This window comes from Acipenser ruthenus, chromosome 59 (assembly GCF_902713425.1).
Source record: "Acipenser ruthenus chromosome 59, fAciRut3.2 maternal haplotype, whole genome shotgun sequence".
NCBI lineage: Eukaryota > Metazoa > Chordata > Actinopteri > Acipenseriformes > Acipenseridae > Acipenser > Acipenser ruthenus.
This window is the reverse complement of record NC_081247.1, coordinates 2,213,736-2,239,809: the sequence shown is the minus strand read 5'-3', so window position 1 is coordinate 2,239,809 and position 26,074 is coordinate 2,213,736. Positions and strand designations below refer to the sequence as shown.

Here is a 26,074-nt window from a genome sequence, read left to right as displayed (position 1 = left end):
GTTTCTTTCAGTTTTTTCGAGAACCCCAAACAGGAGTAAAAGTACAGGATTTCTAAGTATCCGATCTCTTGACACAGTCACACTCTCTACAGGCTCCACTGAAGGGTCACCTACGTATAACCAACAGAAGCATGCCATTGCTCTCTCTGGGGAAAGTGAACAGCTATTCCACAGCAGATCGATTTACCAGGAGGGGCGTTTGAATCCATAGCCAGTCTGTAACAATGTAACAAAAAAAAGAAATGATTTGCCCAATTTAAAAATACAACCTGCCTGCACACTTATCTATGACGCCTTTTAATTAGTAAAATGCACTGATGCAAGAAGTGGTTGGAACTGGACTGGATATGTACTGGTAATCTGGTCTAAAATCAAGTCATTATACAATGTTTTTTTTGTGGCGGGGGGGGTGGGGGGGGTCAGGGAGATGGGCACACAACTCTTACTAAGGAAGGTTGGTTTGATAAGTTAACTCTTTACCAAGGTCAATTATTAACACAGCAAGTCAGTGGAGTAATATTTTGTTTTTAGTACAGAGCTGTAGTTAGAGACACTACCACTATTACTCTCACTCTTCCAATGGTGTACAGTAAAATTTCACTGAATTTGCTGTATAACATCACTGTACTAGAATCGCACAGTGCCAGACCGTTAGAATTCCATTGCAACTGCATTTGAAGATCACTAGAATTATTGTAACTGCAGTTTAAGATTACTAGACTACTAGAATTACACTGTAACTGCAGCTTACAACTAGACGGTGCTAGAATTACATAGTAACTGTAGTCTAATATTAATAGACAAGATTAACATTTGAACATCATTTTAAGATTACCAGATTAAACTCCTAGAAGTACACTGCAGTTTTAGATCAATTGAATAGAACAGCATGAGACTGCACATGCCTTTAGATTACATAGAACTGTAGTTTGACAGCACTATACCCAAGTTTATTACAAACACATCTTAGAATCACTATACTGGATTATACTGATATTTAACTAACTGATAACTCACTACACCGCAATACGACACTAAATGCAGTTTAAGGTATAACTACATTGTAGCTGCAGATTAAAATCAATATACTGTACAGATGAAAACTAAGATTTAGCCAAAAAAAGTCTTGTGATTTTAAAATCACAGTACTCTACTAGAATTAGTGTACCTGTAGTTTGACAGCTAGTTTTTCTAATCTTTAAACTCACCTAAAATAAAATGAAACCAAAGCCTTATTTAAAAAGGAAGTGAAATATTAGGTTTTCTACACACTGAAATGCAGATACAGATTTTATATAAAAAAGCCAATGAAATTTGATTTTAATCCTGTTTTACAGAAAACATAAGTTTGAGTCAAAGTCAAACGAATGGTTCAGAATTACATTTTGGGGTCAAATCCGTTTAATTTTGATTCTACCATGGCATAGTTTTGAGGAAGTAAGGTTTTGGAGGTAGTGTATCCGACTACAAACTCTGCTGATGTAACCCAGTTCCCTAGTATAGTTGAAATTTAAAACAGCTGGTTACAGATTTGAGCATTTTAGCAACTTATAGAAAAGAAAAACAAACCAGTACATTTCTTTCTAAAGCAACGTGTATAGTTGACACTTCAAAAATAAGATCAAGTGCATTTTAAACTCCTGGAAAAACTAACAATTTATTACCTCCTGAAAAATGAAAGAAAAATAAATAAATCCCAAAACCAAAAGAAAAACCAACATCATTTTCAATCTAAGACATTTCGCAGCTTCCATAGAAACAGGATTTGGCACCTTAACATTGTGTTTGTATTCAGCTATTTTGATTATCTTGTTAACATCAAAATGTATATTGTTGGGGATGAACCATTAAATGGACAGAACACAAGGTGGTGGGGAGGGGAGGAAGAGAGAAGGTTTCTAATGATATTGAAAATCCTCAAGCATTGCTGTATTTAAAACAAATACAAAATTAAATTCAGCTCAGAACTTGCTTGCTTCCTTGTGTAGCTTTCCATGTACAGTGGATGGCAGAGGCGGCCATGTTGGTTGTGACACAGCAGAACAGGCACCATTCGCCACTCTCCGCAGCCATCTTGGTTGTGGCACAGCTGTACAACCCAGGTTCAACCCATTCTGAGTAGTGGCTGCCATCTTGAATGTGGCAAAGAGGACGCTCACTGGTTCCTGCTTAGAAGCTTAGAAACGCGAGTAGATAAAAACTAGAATGGTTATTTTATTAGCAGCAATATTTTAGAAAACAATATATATATATATATATATAAAAGCTATTCTTGGCCCTCATTTTGTACACAGTATGGCAAACTAGAATATTCCTAAAATGGCGTGCATGTCAACTGGAATAGCCCTTCCCAAGTGTCCATGCTGTATTGTGATGTTAATATCGTGATATTGAGTGTATTGTGGTGTTAATATTGCGTGCTTGTTTAAGCTAAAAGAGACAGCATCAATTTAAGCTGGGCGAGGTGGGAAGAGCTCGCTATCTAGATAGTGTATCGGACAAGCTGGAAATATTTTTCACCTTAACCCCATTTTGTCCTGGGGTTAAGCTAGAACAGACCTGTTCTTTAACACACAGTCAATTTTGTCTGCTGTAAGCTGGAAGGGGTGCTATTTCAAAAGTGGTCCGATGCTAATTTTTTCCCCTAAAACTTGGAAAAGGACAGTTGTCTAAACACAGTTAACAACATACACTTCTATAGCAAAAGGTGTTTCATGAGACTGGGTGGTGATGGGAAATGTGTTAAAAATCTGCAAGCGTTTCGTCTGTATTCCCTTCCCACCATCCTCCTTTGTATCCGTTTCTACCTAAAATGGATTCTGTGTGCTGCATAAACTAGCTAAAAAAAGTTGTACAGAAACAGACGGCCATTTTGTGCCTCCACCCCCATCTGCTCTATCGGTTTTGTGCTGCCGGATTCATGGAGATATTTAAATACTGATTTGCTCAGGGGTTCAGAGAGCAAACCTGTCTGCTAACTTCCTTTAGAAATTGGGCAGGACGGCCATGCTCAGCTTGCAATCTACTTTGGAGGGGTCGGTCCCCACGTATGAGATGGAGAGAGCGTCGAGGAACGCCACGCACTCCTCCTGCGTCGGGAAGGTGAGCTCTGATTGGATGAACTCGACCGGGACTGCGGGGCGGAAACTACACGAGGCAGCAGCACAGGAGTGGACCGGGAGAGAGAGAAACAAGAGGAGAAACAACCCCGGAGAAGGAGCCAGGAGAGAAAGCAGCAAAACACAGGTTAAAGTTAGACAATTCAGGAATAAGGACAACAGTATACATAATAAATAGGAACATAAATATTAAAAGATGGTATTAAATATAAACAACAACATTAATACTGAATTATAAATCAATCACATGAATTTTAACTAATATAAACATGAGAGAATAATGCATGGTATAGTGTCTAACATGCAAATGTAATGTCCGCCTGAGGGATGGGGCGCTACTAAACCAAGCATCCCTCCCCGAGGGTGGGCATTCATTCTCATTTATCACACACTAACCTCAGCATTTTGCTTTTTGTTATTTATTTTTACATACATACAATATATACATACAATTATATATTATATATATATATATATATATATATATATATATATATATATATATATATATATATATATATATACACACAATTATATATATATATATATATATATATATATATATATATATATTTTAGATCATTACTATAATATAATTAACAGAGTGTTTACAATATTGAAAAACTCACACTAGCCCAGCTGCACCCAGTCCTGTTGAAACTCATTGCTCCTGAATATTTCAACATTAATAATAATATACTTCATTGAGGGTGGTTCTGAAACCCAGGAATGCGTGTAGCAAGGCTAGTATGAGTTTCTAACCTCACTTAAGCTACTGGTTCCTGCCTGCTCATAACAAACAAGAAAGGTAGCTCTGAGAGCCAGGACTGGGTGCAGGGCTATACCATACTCACAATACAGAAATAAAGCAGTCATTACTGAGAAAGTGACCGTCTACCAAGTAAAAGGTTTGTAATGGTTTGACTAGCGCAGTGTCTTCACTGTATTTAATGTAATATGCCTGTATTTAATGTACTTGCAGTGTAATATGCCTGTATTTAATGTACTTGCATTGTAATATGCCTGTATTTAATGTACTTGCAGTGTAATATGCCTGTATGTAATGTACTTGCATTGTAATATGCCTGTATGTAATGTACTTGCACTGTAATATGCCTGTATGTAATGTACTTGCAGTGTAATATGCCTGTAATTAATGTACTTGCATTGTAATATGCCTGTATGTAATGTACTTGCATTGTAATATGCCTGTATGTAATGTACTTGCATTGTAATATGCCTGTATTTAATGTACTTGCAGTGTAATATGCCTGTATTTAATGTACTTGCATTTTTTTTTTTTTTTTGTAAACTGTTTGTCTTTAACACTAGAACCGCCATGCTGGTGAATTTGACCCATTTTGTTTTTCAAATGTTTTTTACTCTTCCGTTGTAAATCGTATGTGTGTGTCCGTTTTTGACTTTTCCTGAATATATGAATTCAATATCATGATGATGTTTGATAGCCAGAATCGCAAAAATGATAGTTATGAACACGTCTACCTAGAACCGCCACGTGGGTCAATTTGACCCATGCATTACAATACTATTTTTAAAAAAAAAAAATTTTTTAATTCAAGATATTATTTATTTATTTATTTATTTTTTTTAATACAATATATTCTATTTTTTTTTTTGTAAATGCAGCAAACTAGACACGCCCCCTCCTCCTCTAGCCCACTTTTATATTTTTATATTTCAAGCCTTTCTTTGTTTGTAGACTGACTACGAGACAAGATGCCAACTCAATGTACCTGGGAGACGTCAATCCTTTGTTTTGTTCTAGAAATGCAACTGGGAATATATCAGAGGGAAATATTTAATCTTGAAAGTAGTCATTTTGATTGGAATACGGCAAGCTGCACTCAGATGCACACAGCAAAACCGAAATGACAGGTAGAACAACTTATGTGCCTAATGTGAAATGTATGTTATATATTCTTTTTTTTATATTTAGAAAAAAATATTTGTTTTACAGGTTTGTATGCACCGGTTTACACAATAGTGTTCAATGGAACTGCATCTGTGTTTACAACACAGCTCCTGGATGCAGGCACAGAGCCAGCTGGCAGACGCGTACGCTCCTCCATAGAGTCCAATGCAGCCGTCATACCGGAAGTAGTGTTATATTTTCTTTTTCTGTAGTATTAGAAACAATGATTTTGGTTTTATAGTTTTGTGTGTACATACACCCGTTTACACCTGTACACAGGTATACGTACATACCCGCCCGTTTCTTTTGAAATATGTATTTTATTATATTTTTTCACTGTTTGTAGTCGTGCTGTAGATGCTCTCATTTTGAAAATAAAGCCTTTTATGTTTAATTTTCCATTTAAATACAGTGTTAGATATGATTTTAAACTATGAATAACACTTTTGAGTTGTATCTGATAGTACGTCTCATTTTCATAACAAAGCAGTTTAAAAACGTACGGGTCAAAAGTTTGAAAATCCGGCAGGTTCTAGTGTTAATGTACTATGCATTGTTCCTCACTGTCTTGTGAAGCGCTTTGTGATGGTGGTCCACTATGACAGACACTACATAAAATAAAGATTGATTGTACATTCAGTGACAAAGGTCTCTCAAAAAACTTCTGCCACTGAATTTACAATCAAGACACTGAGAAGGACTTCTTCTCAACTGAGTTTTAATTTATCAAGTTTCTTTCAGTATTTGAGTATTGAATGGTTACAGATAATAACCGCTCCACCCCCTATTACATACCTCTTGACGATGGCTTTGAGCGCCTGCTTCCTCTCCCTGTCCAGGAACTTGTCGATGAGGTAGGCGCCCATGCGGGGGGCACAGCGGTACAGCCGGAAGAAGCGATGGTAGTTCCCCAGAGCCCAGGCTGTGCGCACCTCCAGAGCGTGAGACACACACGGGTCGGACTTGAGCTCACGAGTTAGGAACGCCAGCTCTGTCGTGATATCTGAGAGAGAGAGAGAGAGAGAGAGAGAGAGAGAGGTCAGACTTGAGCTCATGAGTGAGGAACGCCAGCTCTGTCGTGATATCTGAGAGACAGAGACAGAGAGAGAGAGAGAGAGAGAGAGAGAGAGAGAGAGAGAGAGAGAGAGAGAGAGAGAGAGAGAGAGAGAGAGAGAGAGAGAGAGAGAGAGAGAGGTCAGACTTGAGCTCACGAGTTAGGAACGCCAGCTCTGTCGTGATATCTAAGACAGAGAGAGAGAGAGAGAGAGAGAGAGACAGACAGACAGAGACAGACAGACAGACAGACAGACAGAGAGACAGAGAGAGAGAGGTCAGACTTGAGCTCATGAGTGAGGAACGCCAGCTCTGTCCTGATGTGCGAGAGGGAGAGAGAGACACAGACAGACAATTTTAGAAGATAGACAGGCCAGCTCCCGAGTGAGGTCTGAGGAAGGGACGCATGTGAGACATCTTGTGAGACAGACACTCACCCTCTCTCTTGGTGAAGATGTAATACACTATCCTGTAGGCAGTGAATTCACACACACACACACACACACACACACACACACCTCCAGAGTTTTTGGTGAAGATGTAGTACAGTATCCTGTAGGCAGTGAACTCTCCCACATTCTCAGACAAAGACTCGCTGTAGAGAGCTTTCAGCTGGGTCTGGCACTGATTGAACTCTTCGTGGTCACCCTGGAACAAACGACATTGATTACAGAGGTATGCAACGTCGGTATCGTGATACAAGACCAAATGATTAAGTGTGTTTTATAGTCCTTTTCGAGATTCATCCTCACAGTACCACATTGGATACAATTTCTCTTGCCTGTGTTTTACCTGATAAAACTGTTTAATCAGAAGTAATTTCCTTCTATATTTAAAGAACTCTAATAACTAGAATTCTTTGTGGATGTGTCTTGCCTCAAACCACCACTGGAACACTTGGGAACAAACTTGCCGCTTCCCCTTTTATTAAAGAAGTGAACTTGTCTGCGCGAGACTGCCTGCTTCAAGCTAATTCTGAGACTTGTCTGCGCGAGACTGCCTGCTTCAAGCTAATTCTGAGACTTGTCTGCGCGAGACTGCCTGCTTCAAGCTAATTCTGAGACTTGTCTGCGCGAGACTGCCTGCTTCAAGCGGATTCTAAGCTACTGCGCAAAGGACAATTTAACTTCGGACGGTAGTAACGCATCAGCTGCTATAGTAAACTACATTGTCACCACACAAGAAAAGGAAAGCGTGTTTCTCAAAGCTCACCTTTTCTAAAGCTATTCTGGCGTGAGTCTCGTAAACTTCCACTGTGAACTCCGTACGAATCCCCTGGACCTGAAACAAAGAAAATAGATTACTTTGAAATTGTTAATATAATAAATCTAATCCCCCTCCAATTCTCTCTCTTTATACATATGCTCTAGTTTTGTAATTTGCGTTTCATTAACTGAGAACAATGGTCTTTATGCTGCACAGTACATTAGCATCATGCAGAAGTTGATCATATGGAAAAATGTAAATTTGACAGACAGCCTCCACACACCTCCAGATTCAGAAACTGTCAATAAAGAAGGTGCTTAGCAAGTTTTATCACAACCAGAAAAGCGCAAGATACGTTTTTTAGGTATACCAAACAATTCAATAAAAAACTACAGGCTGTAACAAGGAGTAGATTGAGAACGACTTGTTTGTAATTGAATTTACACCGGAGACACAGAAAGACTTTGTCTAAACGTTAGTCGTTAAATTTACAAAGTTCCTTTCAGAGTATTTCACAGATATAGATGTCAGTGTTTGTGTTGGGGTCTTTATTCTAACTCCTCACCGTCAGGTCTTGTCGTATCGACTTCATCTGCTCGCAGGCAAAGGCGTAATCCTGATTGGCTTTCCAGTGAGTCTTCACCATGACCAGAGACTTCTTCAGCACCTGAATCAGACACAGAGGAGTCATCAACCCAACACAAGATCTCACACACAGGAAGAGTCATCAACCCAACACAGGATCTCAAACACACACAGAGGAAGAGACACCAACCCAACACAAGATCTCAAACACACACACAAAGATGAAGTCATCAACCCAACACAAGATCTCAAACACACACAGAGGAAGAGACATCAACCCAACACAAGATCTCAAACACCCAGGAAGAGACATCAACACAAGATCTCACACACTCACAGAGGAAGAGTCATCAACCCAACACAAGATCTCACACACAGGAAGAGTCATCAACACAACACAAGATCTCACACACACACACACACACAGAGGAAGAGTCATCAACCCAACACATGATCTCACACACACAGCAGAAGAGTCATTAACCCAACACAAGATCTCACACACACACAGAGGAAGAGTCATCAACCCAACACAAGATCTCACACACACACACAGAGGAAGAGTCATCAACCCAACACATGATCTCACACACACACAGCGGAAGAGTCATTAACCCAACACAAGATCTCACACACACACAGAGGAAGAGTCATCAACCCAACACAAGATCTCACACACACACACAGAGGAAGAGTCATCAACCCAACACAAGATCTCACACACACACAGAGGAAGAGTCATCAACCCAACACAAGATCTCACACAAATACACACAGAGGAAGAGTCATCAACCCAACACAAGATCTCACACAAACACACACAGAGGAAGAGTCATCAACCCAACACAAGATCTCACACAAACACACACAGAGGAAGAGTCATCAACCCAACACAAGATCTCAAACACACACACAGAGGAAGAGTCATCAACCCAACACAAGATCTCACACAAATACACAGAGGAAGAGTCATCAACCCAACACAAGATCTCACACAAACACACACAGAGGAAGAGTCATCAACCCAACACAAGATCTCAAACACACACACAGAGGAAGAGTCATCAACCCAACACAAGATCTCACACACACACACAGAGGAAGAGTCATCAACCCAACACAAGATCTCACACAAACACACACAGAGGAAGAGTCATCAACCCAACACAAGATCTCACACAAACACACACAGAGGAAGAGTCATCAACCCAACACAAGATCTCAAACACACACACAGAGGAAGAGTCATCAACCCAACACAAGATCTCACACAAATACACAGAGGAAGAGTCATCAACCCAACACAAGATCTCAAACACACACACAGAGGAAGAGTCATCAACCCAACACAAGATCTCACACAAACACACACAGAGGAAGAGTCATCAACCCAACACAAGATCTCAAACACACACACAGAGGAAGAGTCATCAACCCAACACAAGATCTCACACAAACACACACAGAGGAAGAGTCATCAACCCAACACAAGATCTCACACAAACACACACAGAGGAAGAGTCATCAACCCAACACAAGATCTCACACAAACACACACAGAGGAAGAGTCATCAACCCAACACAAGATCTCAAACACACACAGAGGAAGAGTCATCAACCCAACACAAGATCTCAAACACACACAGAGGAAGAGTCATCAACACAACACAAGATCTCACACAAATACACACAGAGGAAGAGTCATCAACCCAACACAAGATCTCAAACACACACACAGAGGAAGAGTCATCAACCCAACACAAGATCTCACACAAACACACACAGAGGAAGAGTCATCAACCCAACACAAGATCTCAAACACACACACAGAGGAAGAGTCATCAACCCAACACAAGATCTCACACAAACACACACAGAGGAAGAGTCATCAACCCAACACAAGATCTCACACAAATACACACAGAGGAAGAGTCATCAACCCAACACAAGATCTCAAACACACACACAGAGGAAGAGTCATCAACCCAACACAAGATCTCACACAAACACACACAGAGGAAGAGTCATCAACCCAACACAAGATCTCAAACACACACACAGAGGAAGAGTCATCAACCCAACACAAGATCTCACACAAATACACAGAGGAAGAGTCATCAACCCAACACAAGATCTCACACACACACAGAGGAAGAGTCATCAACCCAACACAAGATCTCACACACACAGGAAGAGACATCAACCCAACACAAGATCTCACACACACACACACACACAGAGGAAGAGTCATCAACCCAACACAAGATCTCAAACACACACAGAGGAAGAGTCATCAACCCAACACAAGATCTCAAACACACACAGAGGAAGAGTCATCAACCCAACCCAAGATCTCACACACAGAGCCAGCCAATATAAAATATAGGTAAACAAGCAAAACTGCTCAAATAATGTCATGAAATACTAATATATATAGCTGTTGGGGTCCCTAAAATATTAGGCTTAAATTTTATTTTCCTAAAAAAGATCATTTAACAAAAAATACCACGTTGCTGCTACTTAAGCAAGAGCAATGCAGAAAAGAAAGTGACTTCAGAAAAGAAAAAGAAGCCGTAGGTTTAGTAAAACCTCACTTAACAGCCACGTCAGAGGTTACTCTGAAATTAAAAAGCTCAATTATTAGCCCTGATTTTGCTTTCACTGACTTCATAGATCTCTAATAAAGTCACTTAAAGTGACACGTGTGAACCTGTTAATGTACATGTCTGTGGACACGCCCAATCTTGACAACATTTCTGAACTTGCCTTTGAGAAGGCTTTCCAATATTGGTGCAGTGACAAAAGACCTCAGGGTTATGTTTTGAATGTTTTGCACAGCTGTTGAAAATCCTCTTCAGGTGATGGAAAGGTGAAGCAAATGTATGGTGTCAGACAGTACATGTGTATTGTTCAAAACAAATGTTATGCATAATCTGACATTAATTTTATCAATGGAAAAGTCTAATTTCTAGATTTTTTTTATTATTGAAAAGAATGGAGTATTTTGTCAAAAGTAAATGTATGACTACATTAGAAAGGATGCTACTCTAATCCACACACTGATTTCTTAAAAAGGATTTTAGTTACTGCCTTGTAACAACTGTAAGATGTTGTACTATAAGAAGGGAAACCTGAAATGAACAGGATTTATTTTTTATATTAAAAGCACTTGGTAGGCTGTAAAAATGATACTGTAATCTTTGTTTTAGTGCAATGTTATGGGTTATTGCCATGTTATATTGCAAAACAATAGGGCAGCAGTGTGGAGTAGTGGTTAGGGCTCTGGACTCTTGACCGAAGGGTCGTAGGCTCAATCCCAGGTGGGGGACACTGCTGCAAGACCCTTGAGCAAGGTACTTTACCTAGATTGCTCCAGTAAAAACCCAACTGTATAAATGGGTAATTGTATGTAAAAATAACATGTAAAAAATAATGCAATTGTATGTAAAAATAATGTGATATCTTGTAACAATTGTATGTCGCCCTGGACAAGGGCGTCTGCTAAGAAATACATGATAATAATAATCATAATAGACAAGGAAGTAAAATACATTGTTATGATGCATGAGTAATTGATTACACAACAGTGTGTATGCAATAGATCTGTCTACACATCTATATTATAGTAATTTAAGGTACAGCTGGAATAAAAACAGGATGTGTAACATGCCTTGAGGACTGTGGAGTTTTATACCAGTAGTGACTACTGCATTTCTTCAGTGAAGTTTACTGAAATGATTAGTCACTAGTAATACAAAAATATAAAAGCCAGGGAAAACCTGGAGCTGTGATTACTTGATTTTTCATGCGCTTTAAAAATCGACTCGGTAGACGACCCTGTCACAAATGTGCCACTCTGGCTTTGGTCATACTGGACACAAGCCTTGCAGTACATCTTATTCTCTGAAGGCGTAGACTTACTGCAGCCAGTCAAATTGGTATTATAAACTAAATCTACTTTAAGATATCAGAACAGTATAAAAACATCAAAACACAAGATATTTCAAGTGATTAGCCACTTCTTCACATTGTCTCTTTGAAACGGACCGTATGAAATTACTATAACAAATCTTGTGTTAGTAGTAAGACAGTTAAGCATTCATCCCTCAAATCTATAGTCTTAAATACTTTTTTGTACACTATTTTACACTGATTAAAGATCTACCAACCAAAAGTTGTGTTGTTCATGCAATTGGGCTTTTTACAAAAAGAAATACATAATTGAAAAATGAAACAGTATGAGGTAATGGCTGTTTTCATAATGTTTTGATGTCTAAAAAGTACAATTTGTTCATACCGAAAGTTCAGTTAAACCACAGCGATGAATAAATTAATAGCTTAAGTAATCACACGGACAGAATGTAATGAAATGGGGAGATGAAGGAAGGTTTCAGTCCTGAGTGATTTGTAAGCACTATCAATGTTTGTTCACCACTGCTACACCCTGTTAGAAAATGGACTTTTCCTGCATTTTTTTTTTTTTTTTAAGCACTCACCCAAAGGATCCCCGAGACACAGACATCAACTAGTCATCAGATTTAATTCACCTTGGGCGAACATTAGTTTCTAACCGTGTGTGTGTGTGTGTGTAAAATATATATAAATAAAAAAAACAGTTGCAAGGGCTAAAGGAAATACTGCTGCATTTTTAATGTTTGAAATATCTGGTTAAACATTACAGGGACTTTGCCTGTGTCCTCATAAGGTAGGTTTTGTCAGTTTCCTTCCTTGTGGGGACTTTTTCGACCCAGCAATCACTAAAAAACAAGCATGCACACAGCCAGCCATGCGCACACATACACACACACACACAGAGCCAATGAGCTGAAGAAACAAGCACAGACACAGACAGCCAGTTAGTCTCTCACCTGCACTGGTCTGACAGTGGAGGCATCTGGTGCGCATGTCAGTCTCAGGTAGTGCTTTGTGATGTCCTGGCTGGTCCCCAGTATCTTAAACTCTTCCCAGTCGAGCCCGTCCCCGCCGCCTTGCTGGGAGTTGTGGGAGTCGAAGGCGTTGATCTGCAGCACCAGCGGTTCTGTCCTCAGCCTCTTCCCACCCAGCACGCTCTGGAACCGCGCTGCCCGGTTCTGTTTCTTAAACTCTCGCTCCGGGTCCTCAAAGTCCAGCCCCGCGCAGCCACCCTTCCTGCGCCCACCAGCCCGCTTCTGAGACTGAGGACCTCCCGTCCCAGAGTCGTCCGTGTTCCTGCTCGAAAAAAAAAAAAAAAAAAAAAAAAAAAAAAAAAAATGATTTAATCTCCCCCTTCCTCACATCTGTTCCCTCTTCCTGCCTCTGCTTCTTCTACACCAGGGTTTCCCATTCCTGGTCCTGGGGACCCACTGTGTCTGCTGGTTTTCATTCCAACGGAGTTCTCAATTTCTTAATTAAACCCTTAATTGAACTGATAATTTGCTTAATTAGACCTTAATTGTTTTCAGCCCTGTAAACTATACTGTATTTAAATATTACTTTTTCATTGTAACCCTGTAACACCTGTAATTCACCTTATAAAGGCATCTGCCAAATAAATAAAACTAATTACACATTAACCCCCCCCCCCCCCCCCATTAGGCAACGTTTAGCCAAATACATTGTTGTTCTACTTGTTAATTCGAGCTGTTACTGGAATTGTACAGTACAGTATAAAAATTACTTTAACTCAATGTAAGTTTTGCACTTTTGGTATTTCACAAGCTTTAGCATGTGATATCTGTTGGCGAAACACTGGTTTCAGTAGTAATCTGTAGCAAACCAGTTTCTAGTCAGATAACGCCCTCTAGCGGTTAATAAAAATGCATACTGCATTGACTTCAGTTTTATAGCTGGCTGTGGCTACCACTGTACCTCTACCTCCCTCCCTCCCCCTCTTACCTGCGTCCTCGGTTTCCTCTGCCTCTGCCCCTGCCTCTCCCTCTCCCTCCTCTCCCTCCTTTCTGGTTCCTCCTTGAGAGTGAAGGTCTGGCCTCACAGGAGATGCTGCTGTCAGACTGAGAGCCAGAGTCACTGCAGGGGAGAGAAAACAACAAAACATTGTCATTTTATGAGGTCTTTACTCCAGGGAAATCCATAACGCAGACAGATTCCCCTGCTTGGATTTGCCCACAGTGTGTTCGGAAAAGCAAAAGAGACAGTTGTGGCTGCAAATAGTTTGTGTGTAACTATCAATCAGGACCCTCCCCCACTCTCCTCTCTCCAGTGTGGGGAAGAAGACCTGGAACCATATCCCTCCCCCTTCCCTCCTACAGTGCCTCCCCCTGCTGCCCTGCTTCCCTCACCTCCTGCGGTGCCTGCCCCTGTTCCTGTGCGGGGATGAAGACCTGGATCTGGACCGGCTGCTGGAGGAGGAGCTCTGCTCCTTGGTGAACACGTTCCTGTAGTTACCCAGCTTGTGGGGGCTGAACGTGGAGTGGGAGGAGCCAGACGAGGAGACGCCACCCCTGTGCCGGCCCCCGCCCCTCGCAGATAAGCCTCCAGCTCCGCTGGATTGGCTCACGGGCTCCAAGCCCCTCTGTGAAGGCACCGCCTCCCAGAGATTCTTCTGTTTCAGTCTGGAAGGAAAAAGAAAAAAAAGAGAAGAGAGAGCGAGAGAGAGATTAGGCAGGTCCAGTCCCTCTAAGGGAATACCAACCATGGATTTAAAATTTTGGAGCACTAACAAATAGATACATATGTCTGACAGAGTCTATCTGTGTGTCTGGTCTCTTACTCTGGCAGTGTCTCTGTGTGTGTGTGTGTGTGTGTGTGTTGTGGTGTCTTACTCTGACAGGGTCTATCTGTGTGTCTGTTTTCTTACTCTGGCAGCGGCTCTCTGCTCCAGTCGATGGTGTAGGCTGTCCCGTCCTGCAGTCGGCCCTGCAGAACCTCTTTCAGAACCTTCTCCGTGCGGTCCTTGTCCTCCTCGGACTCGCAGGCTGTGAAGCAGCGCTGCACGTACTCCTTCATCGCCTTGGGCCAGTCCTCGGGCCGGGTCACGCTCACACTGACCAGAGAACAAGAAAACAAGCACCACACTTTGACTTTTACTGACAGAACTAATGTTCATCTTATTTAGAAAAAAAATAAGTATTGTTTCAAGACTGCATTACTGGGGAGTTGGTTCCAGACCCTCAATTCTCTGTGTAAAAAAGTGCCTCCTATTTTCTGTTCTGAATGCCCCTTTATCTAATCTCCATTTGTGACCCCTGGTCCTTGTCCAAGTCCCTTGGGTCGACATTGTCAATACCATTTAGAATTTTGAATGCTTGAATCAGATCACCGCGTAGTCTTCTTTGTTCAAGACTGAAGAGATTCAATTCTTTTAGCCTGTCTGCATATGACATGCCTTTTAAACCCGGAATAATTCTGGTTGCTCTTCTTTGCACTCTTTCTAGAGCAGCAATATCCTTTTTGTAGCGGGGTGACCAGAACTGAACACAATATTCTACATGAGGTCTTACTAATGCATTGTAAAAGTTTTTAATATTACTTCAATAGTAGTCTAGAGCTGGTTTCACTGACCCCCATTAGCACAAATTTTACCTAATGTAGGAACTGAAAGAAGGCTCCCATTGGCATAGTAGTTTGATCCATTCCTCGTATTAATACGTCACACCTAAGCTTGTTATCTATACACTGTGGCTGATCAAGCTCGTATTAAAACCTGGAATGGGTGAAGCTGGTATGCAATAGGAGTCTTGTTTCCATCCCTGCAATATAACTTTAGGTACGGCAGTCCAATACTAATTGGTGTATGTGAAACCACTCGCCAATGGTCAATAATGTGTAACAAAATTTAACCCTAACCCACCCTGCCTCCCCTCCCCCCTTTTCAAACTTACTCTTGCCCCGCCCACCTGTCCTGTGATGTCGCCGATAAGCCGGCCAATCCACTGCTCTGTTCCTGGGAAGGGAAGTTCTGGTTGGTCATTACGAATGGGCGTTTCTGGATGTTGAACTTCACTGCGCCTGTACCCGGAGCCTCTTCAGAGATGGAGAGAAAAGATTGAATATATTATATAATAATAAAAGATAAGAGCCTAGCTAATAATAATAAATAATGAAAGACCCTAGATGACAATGTAATAATAATAATAATAATAAGCCTTGATAACAGTAGAAGTGAGCTCACGTTTCATGCGTTGCCACTGCTGCTGCCCTTGTTGAACCCCTCCTTTCCCTTTCTTGCTCCCCCCATCAGAGTACGAATTCTGGTGCTGCTGCTGATTGAACTGCTGGCCCGAAGCCTGGTTCTGATAGCCTTGCTGCTGGCTCGGCCCGGTTTGGGTCCCGTACCCGTGCCCTGGGCTCTGATAATGGTGCTGGCCCGCGCTGGACCCCTGGTTCTGGTAGCCCTGCTGGGATGGATTCTGGTAGTTCTGAGGGTAGTGGTTCCTCTGTTGCTGGTTGTGAGGGTGGCTGTTATGCTGTGACAGTTCTTTTTGCCCCCCTCCTCCCGATGCCCCCAGGGAGTGGGTAGGGGTGAGAGGGGAATGGGGGGTGCTTGGGGTAGAGGGTTGGGACTGAGGCTGGAAGGAGGTGTCATCCATTGGAGGCAATGGAGGCTGAGGGAAGAAAAAAAGAGAAACGAGGAATGAAACACTTTTTATATTTGGGTGCAGAGATTAGAGTAAGGGTTTACAATAGGGCTGCACAAAACGATTACTGGGATCGAGCTCTCCACAGAAATCAGGAGCCGACAGTCAGGTGAGGGTCATTGGTGTCGATCAGGCTGATTTACCAGCTGCGTGTCTGGATCGCTGTTCTCCAGAGTCCAGGAAAAGCAGCGATCATCACAAACCAAAGCAGCCGTTTCTTCACTCGTTTCAGTTGGAATGGTAAATGAGCCCAATCAAACACCAATGGCCGCACCTGTGAAACGCAATTCGTGCAGCACTAGTTTACAAAAATTATTGTTCAGCATCAAGCTCTTGGGACTAGTGACCGTTTCTACCCGAGAGGGGCACAGACTTGTAATTCACTAGAATCATTGAATATAGCTTGTAATTCACTAGAATCATTGAATACAGAAAGTGAGTGGTCTGTATAAATAAGGTCAGAGGTAAAAATAATATGGCAGTGAAAAGGTTATTTCCTACTGGACACCACCTGTAATGGAACTTTAGGGAGAATCATAGAACTCAGCTGTGTACCAACTATAAAGTTCCTATGTCAAAATGTGGAGTCTGCATCATTGAGAAGCAATCCAGCAAGGAAAGAGTTAATTTAACACTGGCAGGTTTGCAAACTCATAGAAGCTCCCCTGCTATAAAAGTCAGGTTTTAAAAGGATCCCAACAATTCAGAATCAACAACGTGGCTAAGTTACCCTTTATAACCCATTCCACCCCTCCCCACTCTCTGTGTAAAAGTGTCCCTAAGTCAATTTCCACAGTGTGTCATCTAGTTTCTGTGCTGCACTTAAACTAATTTTAAGATTTTTAAGCCCGCAATCAAGTCCCACGCCAGTTGTTCTTTGTTTTCAGAATGTCCAGTACAGGGTGTCTCACCTGTGCAGTGGGAGTGGTGGGAGTGGTGGGAGGCTGCTGGTAGGAGCCAGGGACTGCATACTGACCCTGCTGGGGATAACCACCTCCATACTGAGAGGGGAAGAAGAGAGACGGCGAGAGGACAGAGTTGGAAACACAGGTTACAAGCCATGAAAAAATCTCCCATATGTTAACGTCTGATTATTTTCAAACACTCTAGACGTGTTAAGTTTGAATGCGTTTCACCTTAAAGCTTAAAACGTTAAGGAGAGGAAACTGAAACACACCCCGTAAAACAAACAGCATTACGCATAAACATGTTGCAGTAATTACATTTAAACTGAACGTGTTCAACAGGAAAGCAAACAGAAATCAAGCAGCTCTGATATCTGGAAGCAAGACTCACGGCAGGCATCTGGTAGTAGTAGTTATAGGGATAGCTGTAGCCACTGTACTGCTGCTGCTGCTGCTGGTACCACTGGTAATATTGCTGTTGCTGCTGCAGGTTCGAAGAGTCACCCTGCACTGCGGGGTACTGAGGCGCCTGTCAAAACACAAACAAGACAACAGACCAGTCAGTTCAGTTCTACATAGGGGAATCACAATTCACTGCATGTTGATGAATCGGGATGCTTTCTTTACACAAGGTAGCGTATCGTAATAGAGGGGTGTGTCGGTGGCTACCTCCAAATCACAGCGAGTCGAGGTATAATGATATACTGATGTCACGATACATGTAATGGTCCTGATGCTTGTGTGATGCGTAATAAGATCTTTTAAATGATGAGTCTGGGAGAGAATGTATTCATACCAACTTTAAAACACTTATTCTTCATTCAAGAACCACTTGGTAAACTGCAATAAGAACATAGAACATAAGAAAGTTTACAAACGAGAGGAGGCCATTCAGCCCATCTTGCTCGTTTGGTTGTTAGTAGCTTATTGATCCCAGAATCTCATCAAGCAGCTTCTTGAAGGATCCCAGGGTGTCAGCTTCAACAACATTACTGGGGAGTTGGTTCCAGACCCTCACAATTCTCTGTGTTGTGGTTCTGCTCTTGTGTCACTATAGAAACGATGCACACCTTTGTTATGATACAGGGACCTTGGTGCTTAAACATAGGTGTAGACCTGGCAGCTTTGCTATTTGATTGGACTATTCTCTCACTCCCTCTCATCTGTGCTGCACTCCGATTGGACTAGTCCCTTACCTGCGCTGTGCTCTGATTGGACGCTGCAGTCTTGGCTGCTGAGCTGGCTGTATTCTTGCTGATTGACGCCAGTGCCTGTCGAGCTTTCTCCCACTCTGGGTTCTCATGAATTGGACCTTCAGAACTGTCCCCGCCAATACCATACTGCTGGGGCCTGCGGGGAAGGAGGAAAATGACGGGGGGGGGGGGGGGGGTGTCACACAGACATGCATACCAGTCAATTCCTTCCATCTGAAACTGCGTGCTTCACAATTACTTTATCAATTCAAACAATTAGGGCTGTCAAGCAATTAAAAAAACTTGCTCTCAGTTAATCTTTGTTTTAATCGCATATTTAATTGATATAATTATGGCATCAATCTCATTTAAGTTTGTTTTATTACTGATACTATCATTATTATTATTATCATCATCCAAAAAAACAACTCAGCATGAAAACCCTGTTTACCTATTTCTGGACTCTATAGTTTTATATTTATTTACAATCCAGCATGTAGTTAAATTGTTGGAACCAACTGCTAAATCACAAAGGAGTCAGTGTATTACTGCATTTACAATGATCAGTTTCCTTTACTCTTAATAGGGATGGGAATTTCAAATAGTTTCCTATTCGAATACACGCGGACCAACATTTACATGTATTCAAATACCCGAAAAAGAATAAAAGGTAAATACGTATGTGTCCTACAGCAGACAGCATCAAAAGTGTAAGCCGCTGAAGATTAAGATCACTCCTCGGAGGAGCCAGCCGGGTTCACAAAGTGTACAAACAACGTCCAAGACGAGATTTCTTTGTTCAACTTACTTGGTTTATTCAATAACCTGTTTCAATTTAAAGTTCACGGTGCCACGCTCCCGGAAGCTGTTTCAATTTAAAGTTCACGGTGCCACGCTCCCGGAAGCTGTTTCAATTTAAAGTTCACGGTGCCACGCTCCCGGAAGCTGTTTCAATTTAAAGTTCACGGTGCATTGCTCCCGGAAGCTGTTTCAATTTAAAGTTCACGGTGCCACGCTCCCGGAAGCTGTTTCAATTTAAAGTTCACGGTGCCACGCTCCCGGAAGCTGTTTCAATTTAAAGTTCACGGTGCCACGCTCCCGGAAGCTGTTTCAATTTAAAGTTCACGGTGCATTGCTCCCGGAAGCTGTTTCAATTTAAAGTTCACGGTGCCACGCTCCCGGAAGCTGTTTCAATTTAAAGTTCACGGTGCCATGCTCCCGGAAGCTGTTTCAATTTAAAGTTCACGGTGCCATGCTCCCGGAAGCTGTTTCAATTTAAAGTTCACGGTGCCACGCTCCCGGAAGCTGTTTCAATTTAAAGTTCACGGTGCCATGCTCCCGGAAGCTGTTTCAATTTAAAGTTCACGGTGCCATGCTCCCGGAAACTGTTTCAATTTAAAGTTCACGGTGCATTGCTCCCGGAAGCTGTTTCAATTTAAAGTTCACGGTGCATTGCTCCCGGAAGCTGTTTCAATTTAAAGTTCACGGTGCATTGCTCCCGGAAGCTGTTTCAATTTAAAGTTCACGGTGCATTGCTCCCGGAAGCTGTTTCAATTTAAAGTTCACGGTGCATTGCTCCCGGAAGCTGTTTCAATTTAAAGTTCACGGTGCATTGCTCCCGGAAGCCGTTTCAATTTAAAGTTCACGGTGCCATGCTCCCGGAAGCCGTTTCAATTTAAAGTTCACGGTGCATTGCTCCCGGAAGCTGTTTCAATTTAAAGTTCACGGTGCCACGCTCCCGGAAGCTGTTTCAATTTAAAGTTCACGGTGCCATGCTCCCGGAAGCTGTTTCAATTTAAAGTTCACGGTGCATTGCTCCCGGAAGCTGTTTCAATTTAAAGTTCACGGCGCATTGCTCCCGGAAGCTGTTTCAATTTAAAGTTCACGGTGCATTGCTCCCGGAAGCCGTTTCAATTTAAAGTTCACGGTGCATTGCTCCCGGAAGCTGTTTCAATTTAAAGTTCACGGTGCATTGCTCCCGGAAGCTGTTTCAATTTAAAGTTCACAGTGCCACGCTCCCGGAAGCTGTTTCAATTTAAAGTTCACAGTGCCACGCTCCCGGAAGCTGTTTCAATTTAAAGTTCACGGTGCATTGCTCCCGGAAGCTGTTTCAATTTAAAGTTCACGGTGCATTGCTCCCGGAAGCTGTTTCAATTTAAAGTTCACGGTGCATTGCTCCCGGAAGCCGTTTCAATTTAAAGTTCACGGTGCATTGCTCCCGGAAGCCGTTTCAATTTAAAGTTCACGGTGCATTGCTCCCGGAAGCTGTTTCAATTTAAAGTTCACGGTGCATTGCTCCCGGAAGCTGTTTCAATTTAAAGTTCACAGTGCCACGCTCCCGGAAGCTGTTTCAATTTAAAGTTCACGGTGCATTGCTCCCGGAAGCTGTTTCAATTTAAAGTTCACGGTGCCATGCTCCCGGAAGCTGTTTCAATTTAAAGTTCACGGTGCCACGCTCCCGGAAGCTGTTTCAATTTAAAGTTCACGGTGCCACGCTCCCGGAAGCTGTTTCAATTTAAAGTTCACAGTGCCACGCTCCCGGAAGCCGTTTCAATTTAAAGTTCACGGTGCATTGCTCCCGGAAGCTGTTTCAATTTAAAGTTCACGGTGCATTGCTCCCGGAAGCTGTTTCAATTTAAAGTTCACGGTGCATTGCTCCCGGAAGCTGTTTCAATTTAAAGTTCACGGTGCATTGCTCCCGGAAGCTGTTTCAATTTAAAGTTCACGGTGCATTGCTCCCGGAAGCTGTTTCAATTTAAAGTTCACAGTGCCACGCTCCCGGAAGCTGTTTCAATTTAAAGTTCACAGTGCCACGCTCCCGGAAGCTGTTTCAATTTAAAGTTCACGGTGCATTGCTCCCGGAAGCTGTTTCAATTTAAAGTTCACGGTGCCACGCTCCCGGAAGCTGTTTCAATTTAAAGTTCACGGTGCCACGCTCCCGGAAGCTGTTTCAATTTAAAGTTCACGGTGCATTGCTCCCGGAAGCTGTTTCAATTTAAAGTTCACGGTGCATTGCTCCCGGAAGCTGTTTCATGACTGCCTAGCACAGCGGCTGTGTGCCGTCATCACAGAGGAACTCAAGCAGGGGGGAACGTTAACATTAGCTGAGAACAAGGCAACAAAATTGACAACAATGTCAAGCAGAACACGTTTACTGTAGAATTTGGGTGTTACAAGCACTGCATGATTAATTAGAGTCCTTACATTTAATATGCCAATCTGATTCACATGAACATGCAGGGTTTAACACTGACTTTGAACACTTGTCAAGCGTCCGCACCAAAGAAAAAAAGCATGTGCTTCTACTAGTAGCGAATATGTCTTTGAATATGTTACATGCTATTCGAATAGCTTTTTTATTTTCGTATAATCGTGTATGACTACAATGACCCACCCCTAACTCAAACATGTTCTTCATTGACAATAATAATAATAATAATAATAATAATAATAATAATAATAATTTTAAATTCTTTATTAATAACTTGAAATTGCCTAAATAAAACAAACATTCACTGAGTAACAGTTATATCCTCCTATGTAAATATAATTTAAAAATAAATGTGGTTATTGAAATAAAGCTACAATGTTAACGGGTCTGTAGTCAATAGCTTTCCAACGGCACATTATAGTATTGTCCTTAGCTTGATTATTATTTGTTTATTTAGCAGACGCCTTTATCCAAGGCGACTTACAGAGACTAGGGTGAGTGAACTATGCATTAGCTGCAGAGTCACTTACAATTACGTCTCACCCGAAAGACGGAGCACAAGGAGATTAAGTGACTTGCTCAGGGTCACACAATGAGTCAGTGGCTGAGGTGGGATTTGAACCAGGGACCTCTTGGTTACAAGCCATTTTCTTTAACCACTGAACCAATGGGTTTTACTTGTTGTATTGTCGTCTGTAGCAGAAAAAACCACCAGAAAGTGTATTTTGAGAAGTGAAACCACATTGAGCATGCAGGTTGTACAGCAGACTAGATGCACGTCTGTGACACTGGAACTCACTTTGACAGTAGATACTAGTAACTCTCTTTCTATCCAATGTACCATCAAAGTTTAAAAAAAAAAAAAAAACTTCAAAAAGTCTTTCAGTTTGAGTGTATTGATACATAATGCGGTTCCATTACTAATTTTATATTTAAACGAGGACTACACTCTTTCAATCCTGGAATGCACTAAAATGTACCCGCAGGAAATACGGTATGCTAAGAGAGACAAGACAGGAGTACGATTAACATGCGTTAACAAAACGTATGCGTTAATCGCAGAAGTAAGCAATAGGACACGACAGGGTATTGGTTGTGCTAGAATAACTGCATGCCCATGGGCACAGTAAGACATGAGACAGTAGACTAAGTGCCTTTAGCCCACAGAAGTGCAGTTATTCTAGCGCAACCAACACCCTGGAGTGTCTTATTGCGCTTATAAAATGGGTTACTAGTTTAGAAATAGATAGACACATTTTTATTTAAAAATGAATATAGGTTTATTTTTTCCTAAATATATTACTACGCTAGGAAAAATAGTTCCAATAAATGTAATAGTTCCAATGAATTTAATAGATAAACAAATTATTTTTAATTATAAATTAAATCAATTCAAATAAATTTCAGTATTTGTCTCATGAAGCTGACTGTACAGTTTTCTAAATTAAATGGCTGGTTACACAGTTGGACAGACTGTGCAGTAGGTGGCGCTGTTTGGTGAGTAGGGGAGTTTGTTTCTGCCTTTTGTTTATGAGTCGACAACGGTACTCCAGGAGTTCCTGTCTATCAGCTGGTGCGCAATAGCTTCTTAAACTACCTTATAAAATGGGTTGGGAGATACCTGCGTCCTGAGTACCGATGACTTAAGTTTGCTGAAGTCTGCTTGGGATATAGCAGGGTAATGTTGTCACTTGTCTTTTTGTTATTGAGTGTAAGTATTCATGACAGAAATGAAGACTCTGTTTGCTGTTTTAAAGTGGGTATCTGAAATTAGGTTTACAGATCGCCCCACTGTGGGAGAATTAAAAAAAACGATTCTGGCCAGCACAGAATCTTGTGTAGCTGCTAACCGAATACTGTGCGACAGCTGATGTTATCACTTCAGCAAAGAAACTTCTTAAAATTGTGTCTATTTCAGTCTTAGGTGCAGTTTTCCAGTCCATATTTTTTTTGTTTGTGCTGACCAATCATTAAAAACTGACCCAGCCCAAACAGTTACTTTTTTAGTGCTCCACTCTTCTTTATTGGCTTCAAATGTATTACACTTCAGCAGTCCTGAGAGAGTACTCATGGTTTCATTTTTTTTTCTGACTTTCTTTTTTTTTTTAATTATTGCTGTCGGTTCCGTTACCGAACTGTTGTGGTCTAAATCCTCCAGGAATGTGTGGACATTGGAGTCACCAAACAAGTTTCATTTACATGGAGGAAGTCTGACATTGTATTATTGTTTTTATTGGGGATAAAATGGCGGCCAATTCGAAATTATTTTTTTTAAACGTTCTTAAACGCTCGGTGCAATAACATATGTTTGTAAAAAGTCTTAGTTGCTGGGACTTGTTTTTACCTCTTGGTTGTACTGTAATAATTCGATAGCTTGGAATGCCCATCAGGACGCAGATTTCTCCCAACCCATTTTATAACTGTGATTAATTGACAGCCCTACAAACAATACAATTCAAACACAACAATTACAATATTGACATTGCTGGTTCACACCCAGAACACACTTCAGACACACACATACATGACTGTGCTGCTCCTGCTTTGAAACAGAAGAGTGTGGTTTGTTAACGACCAGTTTGAGGTTGACTGTTGCTTTGCTATTCCTATTCGGTGCCAACTAGAGCTGCACAAACAGATTATTAGGCTTGACTATCTGAATATTCGTACAAGTTCATAAAATGTTGTTCTTGTATTAGAATGAACAGGGGGCAGGAGTGTGAATAAGTCAGGTTTCTGTAAATCTGCTCAGAATTAAGCAACTTTCTTCACAGCATGAATAAGTCATCATGTTGGTTTACTATAATAATAATAATAATAATAATAATAATAATAATAATAATAAGTTTGAGTCCAACAATTATTTACCACCAAACTCCTGGCTCTTGAAATAATAAACTTCATTGAGGAGATAGAAACTCACACTAGCCCTGCTGCTGCACAGTCCTGGGGTTCAGAACACGCCTCAATGAAGTCTATTATTAATATTGAAATGACCAGGAACCATGAGTTTGAGCAGGGTTAGAAACTCACACCAGTCCTGGGGTTCAGAACTCCCCTCAATGGAGGCTATTATTATTAATATTGAAATGATCAGCAGCCAGGAGTTTGAGCAGGGTTAGAAACTCACACCAGTCCTGGGGTTCAGAACTCCCCTCAATGGAGGCTATTATTATTAATATTGAAATGATCAGCAGCCAGAAGTTTGAGCAGGGTTAGAAACTCACACCAGCCCTGCCTCACCCAGTCATGGCTTTCAGAACTACTCATAATGAAGTCTATTATTAATAATATTGAAATGATCAGGAGCCAGGAGTTTCAAACTTCTGGCTCCTGATCATTTAAAAATAGACACCATTGAGGGTTCTGAACCCTATAACTGGGTGCAGCAGCAGCAGCAGGGCTAGTGTGAGCTTCTACCTCTGCTCAAACTCCTGATCATTTCAATACTAAACTTCCTCGAGAGGAAAACAGAAATAATTCACCTTTTTTCTGTTAACAACACACCCCAAAAAAAACAAAAAAAAAACCCCAAAAAAACCGCATACAACAGCATAAAACAAATTGCTGGCACAGAAGCTGAATTTATCTCGGAAAGATGTACATGTGTATTAACAACTTACAGTAACCTTATCCAGTGTGAAATGCACCTATTGTCTTAAAATGATCTCTACGGGTAACAGTGTACACAAATATAACGGTTACTGTAACATTAATATAACTTAACTTACTGTTGCGAAGAAGGAAGGACACACAAAACACACACAGCGCTGATAAAGGCGTATAAACAGAAACTAAACAGATACTCATTTAAGTCGTGTAATACTGCACATATATAAGCGGTGCACAATATTTAAATACCAGGGGCGTCTTTTACATGATAATATATATCTGTTTACACATTCTTACCAGCTTGCGGCCTGACTTTGTTGACTCGGGTTCGCCGCCATTTTCTCACAGATACCGTCCTCCCCTCTGAAGAGGAGGCTTTTCAACGGACACAAAATAACTGAGTAGAAACGAACTCTTTATTTCGCCTTTCAACTTGTTTATTTACTTAGTTTTAATTGTCGTCTGTGGAAAAAAAAACGAAGTAAAAATAAACACAAAACAGACCCACTTGTGTTGGCCTGAAATAAAACGACCTGAAAAAAAATATCTCCGCGAAATGGACCCCCCAGACCAAGCTACGCTTTCCTATTGGAAGACCTCCCCCTAGTACCCGCCCTTTCCTGTGACTAAACGTTTTCCTATTAGTGTAAAGAGCAATCCGTCATAACAAAAACTCGAAGA

At 41.3% G+C, this 26,074-nt stretch overlaps 1 protein-coding gene across 2 annotated transcripts; it reads right to left on the bottom strand.

Moving 5' to 3' along the window:
* Positions 1 to 402: 402 nt before the first annotated feature.
* LOC117410218 (leukocyte receptor cluster member 8 homolog) lies at positions 403 to 26,074 on the bottom strand. 2 transcript variants are annotated; one of them, XM_059018302.1, is made up of 15 exons: positions 25,691 to 26,074; positions 18,574 to 18,727; positions 17,769 to 17,906; positions 17,384 to 17,473; positions 16,007 to 16,439; positions 15,717 to 15,858; positions 14,693 to 14,878; positions 14,175 to 14,447; positions 13,771 to 13,902; positions 12,765 to 13,104; positions 7,877 to 7,978; positions 7,318 to 7,386; positions 6,624 to 6,753; positions 5,848 to 6,055; positions 403 to 3,147 (listed from the first exon to the last, which is right to left on the bottom strand). In XM_059018302.1, exons 1-15 carry the CDS (start codon positions 25,729 to 25,731, stop codon positions 2,985 to 2,987), a joined length of 2,601 nt encoding a protein of 866 aa, XP_058874285.1. In that variant the 5' UTR covers positions 25,732 to 26,074; the 3' UTR covers positions 403 to 2,984. The 2 variants fall into 2 exon arrangements, with proteins under 2 accessions (XP_058874285.1, XP_058874286.1); XM_059018303.1 differs by having other exon boundaries at positions 15,732 to 15,858.

Bases quoted from the DNA above. Each gene is read 5' to 3' on its own strand.
- LOC117410218 (XM_059018302.1), bottom strand. From the start codon at position 25,731: ATGGCGGCGAACCCGAGTCAACAAAGTCAGGCCGCAAGCTG. The intron at 13,903-14,174 runs GTGAGGGAAGCA...TCTCCCCTGCAG, and splicing joins AGGGGCAGGCACCGCAGGAG to TGACTCTGGCTCTCAGTCTG. The intron at 7,979-12,764 runs GTGAGAGACTAA...TGTCTGATTCAG, and splicing joins CCACTGTCAGACCAGTGCAG to GTGCTGAAGAAGTCTCTGGT.